The sequence below is a fragment of the Equus asinus genome, chromosome 26, assembly GCF_041296235.1.
Source record: "Equus asinus isolate D_3611 breed Donkey chromosome 26, EquAss-T2T_v2, whole genome shotgun sequence".
NCBI classification, from domain to species: domain Eukaryota; kingdom Metazoa; phylum Chordata; class Mammalia; order Perissodactyla; family Equidae; genus Equus; species Equus asinus.
This window is the reverse complement of record NC_091815.1, coordinates 40,842,707-40,857,312: the sequence shown is the minus strand read 5'-3', so window position 1 is coordinate 40,857,312 and position 14,606 is coordinate 40,842,707. Positions and strand designations below refer to the sequence as shown.

The 14,606-nt window shown below is 43.3% G+C and overlaps 1 protein-coding gene across 1 annotated transcript; it reads right to left on the bottom strand.

The window, feature by feature from the left end:
• Positions 1-1,681: 1,681 nt before the first annotated feature.
• LOC106847367 (zinc finger protein 850-like) lies at positions 1,682-6,514 on the bottom strand. Its single transcript, XM_044760016.2, has 2 exons — positions 6,127-6,514; positions 1,682-4,918 (listed from the first exon to the last, which is right to left on the bottom strand). Exon 2 carries the CDS (start codon positions 4,635-4,637, stop codon positions 2,550-2,552), a length of 2,088 nt encoding a protein of 695 aa, XP_044615951.2. The 5' UTR covers positions 4,638-4,918; positions 6,127-6,514; the 3' UTR covers positions 1,682-2,549.
• Between the last annotated feature and the right edge of the window lie 8,092 nt (positions 6,515-14,606).

Sequence of the window (14,606 nt, the reverse complement as noted above, 5' to 3'; positions counted from 1 at the left end):
AAATCAGGACCTGGAAGAGATATTAGCAGTTCCATGCAATATTGAAGATGAGAAAACAACCTAAATGCCCATCAACAGATAAATGGATGATGAAAATGTGACACACACAATAAAATATTATTCAGCCTTTAAGAAAGAAGGAAATTTTGCAATATGTGACAACATGGATGCACCTTGAAGATACTGTGCTAAATAAGCCAGACACAGAAAAACAAGCACTGCATGATTCCACTTATATGAGGAATCTAAAATAGTCATTCATAAAATCGAAGACTGGAATGGTGGTTACCAGGGACTGGGGGGAGGAGGAAATGAGTTATTAATAAACAGGCACAAAGTTTCAGTTAAGAAACATGAAGAGCCTCTAGAGACCTGCTGTACATCATTGTACCCATAGGCAATAACAATGCATTGTGCAAACCTAACATTGGTTTGATTTCATATTGTGTTCCTACCAAAAAAAAAAACAACCCAGTGGTTGCCAGGGGAGAGGACAGAGGAGACAGTGTGTAAACAGGTGGAGCACAGAGGATTATTAAGGCAGTAAAACTATTCCATATGATACCAGAATAGTAGCAATACGGCATTATACATTTGTCAAAACCCATAGAATGATGAACACAGAGAGTGAACCCTATGTAATCCGTGAACTTTAGGTAATAATCATCATCATTTGCCTCATCAGTTGTAAGAAATGTGTCACACTAAAACAAGATGCCGTATCGGGAAACTTCTACTGTGAGGATGGTGGTTGTGAAGGGGAATATGGGAACTCTATACTTTCTGCTGAATTTCTCTGTAAACTTAAACCTGCTCAAAAAATAAAGTTTAATTTTAAAAATGTTGATTATTCACCAACTCTATGAACCTGCCATTCTGTTCCCAGGTATTTAACAAAGAAAAATAAAACATACATCATCACTGCAGTCCTAGACCCTCCTGTGAGGTACACATGATTGCTTCCACATCACATCACACCTGCTTCCCAAAGTTTAGTAATTAGAAGGACTTGGCGTAATACGCTTACATTTAACTTGTTTTTCTTTAATACCAATGAGTCTGAACATAAGTTCATAGCCTTGATAGCCATGTGGTTTTCCTCTACAGGTGATGATATGCTCATACTTTGGTTCATTTGCAGGGCCTCTGACAACATATTCTGAAATAAGAATCTACATCTTGTCTAATACTGAGCAAATATAGATATTTTAAATGTTTTCTCTCAATCCTGCAACTCTATCTAAATTGTCATGAGTTTTATGGAAAAGAAAGCATTAAATTTAGATATACTATCAATTATTCACCTAATATATGTTGCACTATGGAATTAAAAACTACTACCAGAGATTAAAATCTGAGATTGGTTCCCAGATCTCTAACACTATTCTCTTTCCATTTCCTATATCATACTCCCTATTGACTTTCCTCAAATGAGCCAACTGGTTTGAGAATTTCATGAGATGTTGCTTGTGAGAGCCCCCAACACAACACATGTCACATAACATGTAGTCATAAAAATAAAATATTCTCCTCTGTTCCTTCTGTATCATATTATCTGCCCTTACTTTATTTCCTTTTTCTTCTATCTCCTCATCTTTCAATTCCTACTGTTTTTTTTCATTCTTCCATCCTTTCCTCTAAAGAAAAAACAAAAAGAAAAACTAAACACACCATTCCCAATGGCAATGATTTCTTGAATATGACACCAAAAGTACATACAACAAAAGCAAAAATAGATAAATTGGACTATATCAAAAGCAAAATCTTTTGTACATTAAAGGATAAAACCAACAGAGTGAAAGTCAACACACAGAGTGAGAAAATATTTGCAAATCATGGATCTAAGGGGACAACATAAACAAGGACTCCTAAAGGTAAGCAACAAAACAATTTAACTTAAAAATAGGCAACAGATTTGAACAGGCATTTCTCCAAAACTGATACGGAAATGGGAAACAAGAACATAGAAAGATGCTCAACATCACCAACTATGAGGAAAATGCAAATCTAAACCACAATGAGACATCACGACACACATTAGGATAGCTAGTATCAAAAAAACAAAACTAAGAAGTTTTGGCAAGGATGTGGAGAAAGTGAATCCCTGTGCACTGCTGGTGGGAATATAAAATAGTACAGCTACTATGGAAAACAGTTGCACAAAAATACTAAAAATTCAATTACCACATGAACCAGCAATTCCATTTCTGGGGATGTACTTTTAAAGAACTGAAAGCAGAGTCTCAAAGAGATATTGCTACACTCATATTCGTAGTATTATGCACAATAGCCAAACAGTGGAAGCAAACTCAGTTCTTTTCCATTGTGAAGTCTCCAATGCTTACAAGCGTGGAGCTGCATCTCAAGAACTTTCCACAACAGTTAAACTACCAAGGCGTTTCTCCAGGGTGAACTCTCTGATGTATACTGAGGTTTGAGCTGTCCCTAAACAATTGTTCACACTTGCGACACCCATAAGGCCTTACTCCAGCAAAACTCCTATCTTTAATGAGACTGGCATTGCCACATTCACTGCACCCATAAGGCTTTTATTTACTGTGGATTTTCTGGTGCTCAACAAGTTTATACTTGAGAATGAAAGCTTTCCCACATTCACAACACACATAAGGCCTTTCTCCAGCGTGAATTTTCCGATGTTTACTGAGACTGGAGTTAAAGCTATAGGATTTCCCACATTCACTGCACTTATAAGGCCTTTCTCCGGTGTGCATTCTCTGGTGATACACAAGTTGAAGCTTTCTAAGAAAGGCCTTTCCACATACACTGCAGTGATAAGGCCTTTCTCCAGAGTGGATTTTCTCATGCTCAAGAAGCATACATTTGAAGAAGAAGGCCTTCCCACATTCACTGCACTTATAAGGCTTTTCTCCACTGTGAACTCTCCGATGTTTAATCAGGTAGTAGTTGCATGTAAAGAATATCCCACATTCCCGACACTCATAAGACTTTTCTGCAGTGTGGGTTTTCTGATGCCTAACAAGTGTAATATTGCTGTGGAAGGCTTTACCACATTCACTGCACTCATAAGGCCGTTCTCCAGTGTGGACTGTCTGATGCTGAAGGAGCTGGAACTTTCTAATGAAGGTCTTCCCACATTCAGTGCATGCATAAGGCTTTTCTCCAGTATGAATTCTGCGATGTGTAACGAGATTGGATTTGTACGTAAAGACTTTGCCGCATTCACTGCATCCATAATATCTTTCCCCAGTGTGAATTCTCTGATGGTTAATGAGACTGCAGTTGTCTGTAAAGACTTTTCCACATTCACTGCACTCATAAGGCATTTCTCCAGTGTGAATTCTCCGATGTTTAATCAGATTGGAGTTGTATTTAAAGACTTTGCCACATTCACTGCACTCATGCCTTTCTCGAGTGTGAATTCTCTGATGTTTAACAAGACTGGAATTGCATGTAAAGACTTTCCCACATTCTCTGCACTCAGAAGGCCTTTCTTGAATGTGAATTCTCTGATGTTTAATGAGACTGGAGTTGCATGTAAAGATTTTTCCACAGTCTCTGCACTCATAAGACCTTCGCCTGGTGTGAATTCTCTGATGTTTAATGAGACTGGAGTTCTCTGTAAAGACTTTCCCACACTCACCACAATCATTAGGCTTATCTCCAGTGTGAATTCTCTGATGTTTAATGAGATTGGAGTTGTATGTAAAGCCTCTTCCGCATTCTCTGCACTCATAAGACCTTTCTCTAGAGTGAATTCTCCGATGATTAATGAGATTGGACTTGTCTGTAAAAACTTTCTTGCATTCTCTGCACTGATGAGGCGTTTTTCCAGTATGAATTATCTGATGTTTAATGAGACTGGAGTTGTATATAAAGACTTTACCACATTCTCTGCACTCAAAAGGCCTTTCTCCAGTGTGAATTATCTGATGTTTAAGGAGACTGGAGTTGTAGATAAAGACTCTCCCACAATCTCTGCACTCATAACGCTTTTCTCTACTGTGAATTATCTGATGTTTAAGGAGACTGGAGTTGTATGTAAAGACTTTCCCGCATTCTCTGCACTCATAAGGGCTTTCTCTAGTATGAACTGTCCGGTGCCTAATGAGACTGGAATTGCATATAAATACTTTCCCGCATTCACTGCACTCATAAGGCCTTTCTCCAGCATGAATTATCTGATGTTTAATGAGACTAGAATTGTATATAAAGACTTTCCCACATTCTGGGCACTTAGAAGGCCTTTCCCTAGAGTGAATTCTCTGATGTTTAATGAGTTTGTAGTTGTACCTAAATAATTTCCCACACTGGCTACACTTAAAACCCTTTTCTTTAGTGTGATTTTTCTGCTGTTTACTGAGGTCAGAGTTGTGCCTAAACAATGTTCTACTTTTGCTGCACTCATAAGGTCCACCTGCAGTGTGGACTTTCTGGTGCATCACAAGTATTTGTTTACGGCTAAAGGCTTTCCCACACTGAGTGCACTTGTAATCATTTTGTCCACTTTCAAAGGGCTCCTCACGCTCAGTGTCCCTGGGTGGCTTCCCCTCACTGTGAGGGGCTGGGAGCTGGAGAAGGACTGGGCTGGTTGGGAAGCATTTCCCACCTTCAGTGCATGCCAATGTCCTCTCTGTCATGTGAACTCCATTGTCCATGACAAGGGAAATGTTCCTGCTGTCCTTTATGCAAAGTTTATCTCCGGTCTGCTGCTTTGGATGCTGGTGCAGGCTTGTCCCATAAGTGTACCGCCCTTGATCAGGGTGTATCCCATCATGCTCAGCCAGATGCAAAATCTCTTTCAAGAGTGAGCCGCACCTATGACATGGCTGGGTCTTCTGGGTGGATGAACCTGGCTCTGGAGCCCTGACTTGTGACACTCCCACAGAAAAACCTTGCTCAAAAGGTGCCTCTTGATCCTGGGCTCCATGCCAACAACCTGTAAGCAGAGAGATGCTGGTAAACTGCATGTTGACTTTGGTGGCAAGAGGCAACCCCACTAATGAGTGTAAGTCACATCCACAATTAAGTCCATGGGACTGGTGAATGACAACAAGGGCTACAGCCAGTGAGAGGAAGGCTTTCTGTGAAGAGCTGGGCCTGAGAAGCTCACATAACAGGAAGGACACAAGAAAAGGGTAAGGTGCAGGGAGGAGAGGCAGGGTCCCTAGCTCACTCTTCTGCAAGTGGCTTTCAACAAGGCCATGGCTGCTGGTGACTGATGAGCATGGAGCAGATGTGTCCAGATCCAGAAACGTCCGACTGTGACAGTACCTGGTGCTCAAAGACTATTTAGGGATATGTACAGACCTCTCAACACCGTCAGCATAGGTCAAATGTTGGAGAGCCCTGCAAAGGGAGCCGTGGAAGAGAACGGGTGAGAGGTGGAGGTCAGAAAGATGTGTGTCTGTTGGGGGAAAGACAGGACCCAAAGTCAAGAGTATAAATGATGATGGGAAAGAAAACATACAAGTAAGATGTGGACATGATTCGTGGGATCGTGGAATGGTGGGCTCAGGGAGGGTTCCCAGCACGATGTGAACTCAGCTCTCACCTCACAACCTTCCCCAGTTCCCATGCACCAGCCCAGGTTCTTTTAAACTTCTCCTGGCATTGTTCTCTTGCCAAGTGCACCACTGTGTCAGGCACCAGGGAGTGGCCAATGTGCACCCAGAGTGAGCCACCCCATGACATTCCAGATTCTAAAGTTACAAGAACTTCAAAGACGAGTCTTCAAAAAAACAATGCCACGTTCCCCAAAACTAGTGACCACGTTGGTGCCTGGAATTACTGGCACAAGCAGGCCCCAAGAAATGTCAGCAAGAGGAAGGGGAAAGGTCTGGGACACAGAGGTTCCAAGACAGAGTCACCCAACCAGGGACAAGCTGTGGGATCTCTCAGACAAACTTCAAGATTTTTGATGACTGAGCCATGTCTTGCAAGCTCTTCAGAGTAGCAAGGATAGGGGACTTGGGGAGAGCGGAAACAGTGCACACAGTTGAGCCCTGGCACCAGTAACACACTTGCCAACAAACCAGGAAAGGCAGTCGTACCCACGGTCTCATGGTGGGAAGGACTGAGCTGCCCAGGGAAAAGGAGAAGAATAGAGCCCAGCACAGGACACTAGGGTGAGTGTTAGTGCCTTACCTATGGATGAGAAATGTGTAACAATCTCCAGTATCACATGATGGTACAGGCATCTCTGAGGCTCATCAAGGAGGTCCCACTACTCCTGGGAGAAATAAATGGCCACGTCCTCAAAGACCACACAGCCCTGTCAAAATTGGGACAGTTCAGTCCATGAGCAGCTTCCTGTTCTGCGTTTTCTTGAATTTCTATTCATCTAATTGCTATCCATGAACTACAGAGCCATGTGCCACGTCCACAGGGCCTTCCATTCATTCTCCTCCTCATGTACACATCACACTTTGGACTGTACCCCTGTCTCCAGCGCCTCCACAGTTGCAATGTTTTCAGGCCACCTGGTACCACATCACAGACATTTCCATGGCCTCTGAACATGCAACACTGCACATGGAATCTAGGTAGCACACGGCAAGTGAAACCAGCATCCTATTCTGCCCCAGGATGCCCACGTCCCATAGCACCTGGGGCAGCCTCTAGCCCTGACTTGATGGTCTCCCGACCTGGTCCTGCTTGTACTTTAACATAGTCACACAAACCTACGGGACGACCTCATGATCCTCAGCCCTCTCCCACTTCTGCACTGGACATGTTGCCCCATAAGCAGTCAGAATCTTCCTCTCTCTACCTGAACATCAGTCTAAGCGCAGCTGTACTGACTCCCAAGCACCATCCTCAACACAGGCCTAGCAAACTCCTAGCTCATCCCATTTCCCCTCAAATTCATCTACCAGCCTGAATTAAACCATCCAGACCCCATCAAGAATTACCACAAAACACTGGTCACTCATTAGAGGAGTAATGAGACCCACACTGACCTTACTGCCAACTTTACTCCTGCAATGATGCCTCAGCATCCACCTAGTGACCCTTCTCTTCTTGGAAGCCTTTCGTTTTTTTATATATAATGAGTTAATTGTTCACAACACTGAAATTGCAGCTGTACATTACTACTCGTCCATCACCATATAAGTGCTCCCCTTCACCCTCTGTGCCCAATACCCATGCCCTCTGCCCCCAGTACCCATTGATCTGCTCTCTTTGTCCATGTGTTTATCTTCCCCATATGAGTGAAATCATCTGGTGTTTGTCTTTCCCTTTCTGGCTTATTTTGCTTAGGATAATACCCTCCAGGTCCATCCATGTGGTTGCGAGTGGGACAATTTTCTCTTTATTTACGGGTAAGCAGCATTCCATTCTTTATCCAATTATCAGTCTATGGGCACATGGGTTGCTTCTGCATCTTGGCTATTGTGAAGAATACTGCAATGAACATCAGGGTAAATCTCTTTCAAGTGTTGATTTCAAGTACTTTGGATAGATACCCAGTAGTGGGATGGCTGGGTCATGTGATATTTCTATTTTTAGTTTTTTGAGAAATCTCCATACTGTTTGCCATAGTGGCTGCAACAGTTTGCATTCCCACCAGCAATGGATGAGGGTCTCTTTCTTCTACAACTGCTCCAAGATTTGTTATTTTTTGTCTTGGTGATTATAGCCATTTTAATGTGTGTAAGGTGATATCTAAATCTAGTTTTGATTTGCATTTCCCTGATGATTAGTGATGTTGAGCATCTTTTCATGTGCCTATTGGCCATCTGTACATCTTCTTTGCAGAAATGTATGTTCATACCCTCTGCTAATCTTTTCATCGGGTTGTTTTTTGGTTGCTCAGTTGTGTGAGTTCTTTATATATTATGGAGATTAACCCCTTGTTGGATATATGATTTGCAAATATTTTCTCCCAATTGGTGGGTTGTCTTTCTGTTTTGATCCTGGTTTCCTCTGCCTTGCAGAAGCTCTTTAGTCTGATGAAATCCCACTTGTTTATTTTTTCTTTTATTTCCCTTGTGGAAAACTTTCTTACTCCCCCACCCTCCCTCTCACACATACCTCACCTCACAACCACTGCGCTTCCTCATCTGTATTTCTGACGCCCACCACCACCATCCTGGTGCCCAACTGAGAGACCCAGTCCTTGGCCCTTTCCTTCACCTTCTTTGCTCCCCAATGGCATCACCACCATAACCTGAACAGGCCCACTCACAGATCTGACCCTCAGTTTCATTCCAGTTCACAGTGGATACTATGTCATGGCTGTTTCCAACCTGAACACCTCCGCTGAACACCAGACCTGCGTGTCCAACTGCCAAAGGGACACGTCCACTTAAGAGTCTCTGGAACATCTGGGATGTGGCCAAAATATAACTCTTCATTTTCCTCCTAAAAATTCGTCCTACTGCTGATTTCAACCATCTCATTGATGGAACAGGCATCCTTACAAACAAGGCCAAAAATCTTGGAGCCTCACTGACTCCCCTGCCCTCTTCCATCCCACCTCCCAGGCTTCCTCGCTCACTACATCATAAACTGTGGTTCTAGGTTCAAAACAAATCCAAAGGCCAAACTCTCATCCCACCTCCACAGCCACCAATCTTGTGAAGCTCCCACCAACACTCACCTGCACTGTGGTAGGAGCTTCCTCCCAGATCTCCCTGCCTACACCCTCACCCCTACTTCTCTCCTCCACTTGAGCCAGAGACAGCCTACTCAAATTGGATCAGATCACATCACTCCTCTGCTCCAAACCTTCCCTCATTCCCATCGCCCTGCACATTAGAGGCCCAGAAGCTGAGGCTGTCATTCCAGGCCTGATCCCTGGGCCACCCCACCACCCAATGCCAGCTCCATATTCCCAGAAGATACAACAGAGACTTGTAGCTTCCTGAACATTCCAGCTCAGTCTCACCTGTAAACATTGAACAGTTTGGATCCTGTGCCCAGGACTCCCCGTCAAATGTTATCCCAACAGTTGTCACAAAGGGAAACAGCACCGTACAACCTGAGAGTGAGGTCAGGACCTCTGGCCTGGAGAAATCACATTGCCCTCTCACTCAACAGTGGAAGGATAGGCGAAGAGTCTCAGAACATCAGCGTTCCCTATATGGTGATGTCAAAAACACTGGAGTGATAGTGAGGTGAGCAAAGGCCTCTACTCACCTGTGCAGGGTCCATAAACATTTCTGCCACCGACATGGGACCCCATAGGAAGAGGGAGGCCATGAGAAATGGGCAACCATAGTAGGATCCTACAGGCTGAGCTGCACCACCTCCTATGCCTGTCCTGGTACAAAGTGATCTCAGGCAGATGGATGGTCTAACCTTAGCTCTTCAGACCTCACTGCTGCTTCTTACCAGCTGTGTGACTTTGAACAAGGACTGAATCTCCCCCTCCCCTGCCTCAACACGGGGCCCATCTGAAACCACCACCTTCAGACACTCCCTCCTCCATCGGATCCCCAGAACACGCCCTGGTCCAGTCCACACCCTCCACCCTTGCACATCTGCAGTCCAGCCCTCTGCCTGCTCTCCGAACCTTTATGGCCACCTACCCAAGCAATGTCTGCACCTTCTCACGACTCCATCCCAAGACCTCTCAGAATCACCGCATCCAGAAGGAACCCGTCATCTTCTCTGTGAAGCCCGCTCCCTGCACTCACTTCCCCATCTCTGTTCTTTTCAAGGTTCAGGCAAAAAGAAACTGGGGATGCTTCTCTCCCTACTTTTGCTCACCGCTACACTATACGCAGCAGAGAATGCTGTGACCCTAAAAGTCGGTCCCAAATCCCATCACATACCTGCTCTACGCCACGGCTCTGGGCCAGTGCCTCCCTCACCCCCTGGACTCCACTGCGCTGTCCTCCACCCCATCTGGCCCCTTTAAGTGCCTCTCTCGGCCCGTCCTGCCACTTCTCCCGCGTCACAACCCCCCCCTCCCCCCCTCCCCTGCGGGGCGGGACTCCTCCTCGCCCCGGGTCTGTGGGAGGCATTCCCCCACTCTAGTTACCATTGTATTGTGACAAGATCTGGCAATGGAAGGAGAATCGTGCAAGGCACTTTGCCAGGGAACATAATTCTTTAGGCAGAACCCATCGTCCTTCCACGTTTGCTGGTTAATTGGATGATCAAGAACTATCTATATATTATTCTTGACCTTCTGCTTTCTGTTAAAATGTTACAGAGGTTTTCTCCTAAAAGCAATAAATAATAAATAACTGATGAGTAGAAGGGCCGAGGGGTGCAGGGATGCCCCTTGGTGAAGAACGGCCGGTCGACACCCCTAATATTTTCTGAATTCTATGTGTAGGGGAGGAAGACATTTCCTCTTCCCAAATGGGGGTTCGTCTGGCCGGAGAACGAATTAAATTCACATGAGACAGAATAGCAAGAGAAAATTAAACAAAGCTTTATGAGGAACCATGGCCCGGGGCCTTTCTTCCCGAAGGAAGAAAGGGCACCGAAGAAGTGCGGTGCACAGAGTGGTTATATACCCCCAAATAGGGTGTTTCACATGTGATTGAAATGTCCCTCCCACAATAGTCACAAGATTGCCCTGTCAGCACAGTGCTTGATGGACACAGCAGGTAGTGGTCTGCTGTCTCAGAGGGCGTAGCAGGAGGCAAGTCGATTGTCTGGAGCTGGGTGGTCACAGGTGAGCACAGCAATCAGTTCCTAGCCTAAGGAAAGATGCTTAATCCTTAAGAAATGCCAAAGTTGGGAGGGGGAGGGAAGTCAGTTACAGGAGGTTACCAGACAAGCACAATAAAATTCAGATTTAAGTCCTTGCCTTTGGTATTGATTAAGAGTTTTTAGAGAGAAGGTCATCTCCTTTCTTCTTCCTGGTACAGAGAGGGAGGCACCTTTTACAGATAGAGATTTACCTTACAAATGTAAAGGTGTCCTAACAAAGGGCAAGTTCCATTCTTCCTTCCCTGTCCCAGTTTATCAAAAGCAATCAGCCTCAAATAATCCTGATGCCAAAGAGACATATCTTGGGGTGGCTAATTTCAGGTCCCCACAAGTAGTAAGAGGGAAGAAAGAAGGCATGGGACAAATTCTGAAAGTAAAACAAAAGTCATAGAAGGTTTGTGGAAGAGGAATCCTGAGGAAAGAGTGCATGGTCAAGCTGGCTAAGATCAAAACGAATTTAATTAAGTAAATAGTTTTGACAAATAAAAATGGCAAGTAATAGGATATATTGGGGTATATGAGGAAGCCATTTTGTGTAAACCTAATTTGGCCTGACCTTGTCTTTCCAAAAGGGCCTGACCACGGCCCTTGAGCATGCATTGTATATCTGCATTAGATATTCCCTATGGCAAGAGCAAAGGCCCTTGAGACAAAGGTGCAACTTCCCTCCCCCTCCCAACGTTGGCATTCCCTTGAGGATTAAGCATCTTTCCTTAGGCTAGGAAATGACTGCTGTGTTCACCTGTGACCACCCAGCTTGAGACAATAGGCTTGCCTCCTGCTACAACCTCCGAGATAGCAGACCTACTACCTGCTGTGTCCATCAAGAGCTGTGCCGACAGGGCAATCTTGTGACTATTGTGGGAGGGACATTTCAATCATATGTGAAACGTCCTGTATAGGGGTATATAACAACTCTGTATACCTCACTTACTTGGTGCCCTTTCTTCCTTCGGGAAGAAAGGCCCCGGGCCATAGTCCTCAGATTTCAGCTCAGAATTAACTCACCCAAATTTCCATTTATAGATTGGTTATGGATTATTTTCGTCGACAGTTTTAATATAAAAAATAAGCTGGTGCTGTTACTGAGCAAGGGCTTGACACCCAATGTGCATAAAGAGCCAATTATTATTATAGCTTCTAGGGAAAGAAAAGCAGCTTTACTTGTAGAATCCATCTGCAAGGGGATGGAGGCATATATTATCAGATCTGTCTCCTGGATCCAGGGCTTGGGGCGAAGGGCAGAGTGGTCTGAAGTGTGGAGATAGATGATTGGAGAAGTGAGGTAATTGATCTGCGCAAGCATAGTCAAGCTCCATGGCTCTTCATAGGATGTGTGTTCACAAAATAGTAATGTTAGCATGATCTGAGGGTGGAGCTTTCAGCCCCTTGACATCAAAAAGGTCTCTTATGGGGCTGGCCCCATGGTCGAGTGGTTGGGTTCGTGCACTCCGCTTTGGCAGCCCAGGGTTTCGCTGGTTCGGATCCTAGGCATGGACATGGCACTGCTCATCAGGCCATGCTGAGGTGGCATCCCATATGCCACAACTGGAGGAACTCACAACTAAAAATACACAACTGTGTATCGGGGTGGGGGTGGGGTTGTGGGGAGAAAAAGGAAAGATAAAATCTTTTTTTAAAAAAAGTTACTTATCGGGCATTTATGCAGGCCCAGTTGATGGGTTGGTGGTCTCAGTTGGCCTGAATTGGATAAGGGGTTTCAGTTCCTGAAAAACCACACTTAATTATTCTGTTGATAAGATGGGGTCAGTTGAACTAGTCCTAGGGCCCCTGGGGTTACAGTGAAAAAATTAGAATTTGTTTTTCTCTGTCTCTTAAAAGGATAATTTTCTTGGACTTCTAGCCTGCTCTTGATAAAGAGATTATAAAAGGTTTTTCTTTTCTTTGAGTAAGTTTGTGAAAAAGACAGAAATTCTATGTTTTGTCAAAAATAATTTCCTATGTTCTAAAGGGCTGAGGTCTATTAAAGGAACTAAGCTTTTTTATATTGTCTCTCTATGTTTGTCTTTAACACCTTCTGTTGTCACCTTGGTTAAACAGGTGAGTAAGCATTGTTTCACAGTCAGCTATGATCCTATTTGACCAAGTGTTTTAAACCTTTTTATATATATATTTTTTACATTTTATGGATTTTTTTTTACTTTTTATTAAGATTATGATAGTTTACAACCTTGTGAAATTTCATTTGTACATTATTGTCAGTCATGTTGTAGGTGCACCACTTCCCCCTTTGTGCCCTCCCCCCATCCCCCATTTCCCCTGGTAACCACCAATCAGTTCTCTTTGTGTACATGTTTAACTTCCACCTATGAGTGGAGTCATACAGAGTTCGTCTTTCTCTATCTGGCTTATTTCACTTAACATAAATACCCTCAAGGTCCATCCATGTTGTTGTGAATGGGACTACTTTATCCTTTTTTATGGCTGAGTAGTGTTCTGTTGTATATATAGACGCCATATCTTCTTTATCCAGTCATCAGTTGATGGGCACTTAGGTTGCTTCCATGTCTTTGCCATTGTAAATAATGCTGCAATGAACATAGGGGTGCATGGGACTTTTGGAATTGCTGATTTCAAGTTTTTTTGATAGATACCCAGTAGTGGGATGGCTGGGTCATAAGGTATTTCTATTTTTAATTTTTTGAGAAATCTCCATACTGTTTTCCATAGTGGCTGCACCAGTTTGCATTCCCACCAACAGTGTATGAGGGTTCCTTTTTCTCCACAACCTCTCCAACATTTGTTACTTTTTGTTTTGTTTATTTTTGCCATTCTAACAGGTGTAAGGTGATATCTTAGTGTAGTTTTGGTTTGCATTTCCCTGATGATCAGTGATGATGAACATCTTTTCATGTGTCTATTGGCCATCCATATATCTTCTTTGGAGAAATGTCTATTCATGTTCCCTGCCCATTTTTTGATACGGTTGTTTGATTTTTTGTTGTTGAGATGTGTGAGTTCTTTATATATTATGAAGATTCAACCTTTTGTCACATATACAACTTGTAAATATTTTTTCCTAATTGATGGGTTGTTTTTCTGTTTCAATCCTGTTTTCCCTTGCCTTGAAGAAGCTCTTTAGTCTGATGAAGTCCCATTTGTTTATTCTTTCTATTGTTTCCCTTGTCTGAGAAGACATGGTGTCCAAAAAGATCCTTTTGATACTGATGTCAAAGAGTGTACTGCCTATATTTTCTTCTAGAAGTCTTATGGTTTCAGGTCTAATCTTTAGGTCTTTGATCCAATTTGAGTTTATTTTTGTGAATGGTGAAATAGAATGGTCAATTTTCATTCTTTTACATGTGGCTGTCTAGTTTTCCCAGCACCATTTGTTGAAGAAACTTTCTTTTCTCCATTGTATGCGCTAAGCCCCTATGTCGAAGATTAGCTGTCCATAGATGTGTGGTTTTATTTCTGGGCTTTCAATTCTGTTCCATTGATCTGTGCACCTGTTTTTGTACCAGTACCATGCTGTTTTGATTACTGTAGCTTTGTAGTATGTTTTGAAGTCAGGGATTGTGATGCCTCCCGTTTTGTTCTTTTTTCTCAGGATTGCTTTAGCAATTCGGGGTCTTTTGTTGACCCATATGAATTTTAGGATTCTTTGTTCTATTTCTATAAAGAATGTCTTTGGGATTCTAATTGGGATGGCATTGAATCTGTAGATTGCTTTAGGGAGTATGGACATTTTAACTATGTTTATTCTTCCAATCCATGTACATGGAATGTCTTTCCATCTCTTTATGTCGTCATCAACTTCTTTCAGAAAAGTCTTGTAGTTTTCGTTGTATAGGTCTTTCACTTCCTTGGTTAAATTTACCCCAAGGCATTTTATTCCTTTTGTTGCAATTGTGAATGGGATTGTGTTCTTGAGTTCTTTTCCTGTTAGTTCATTGTTAGAGAATAGAAATGCTACTGATTTATGTATGTTG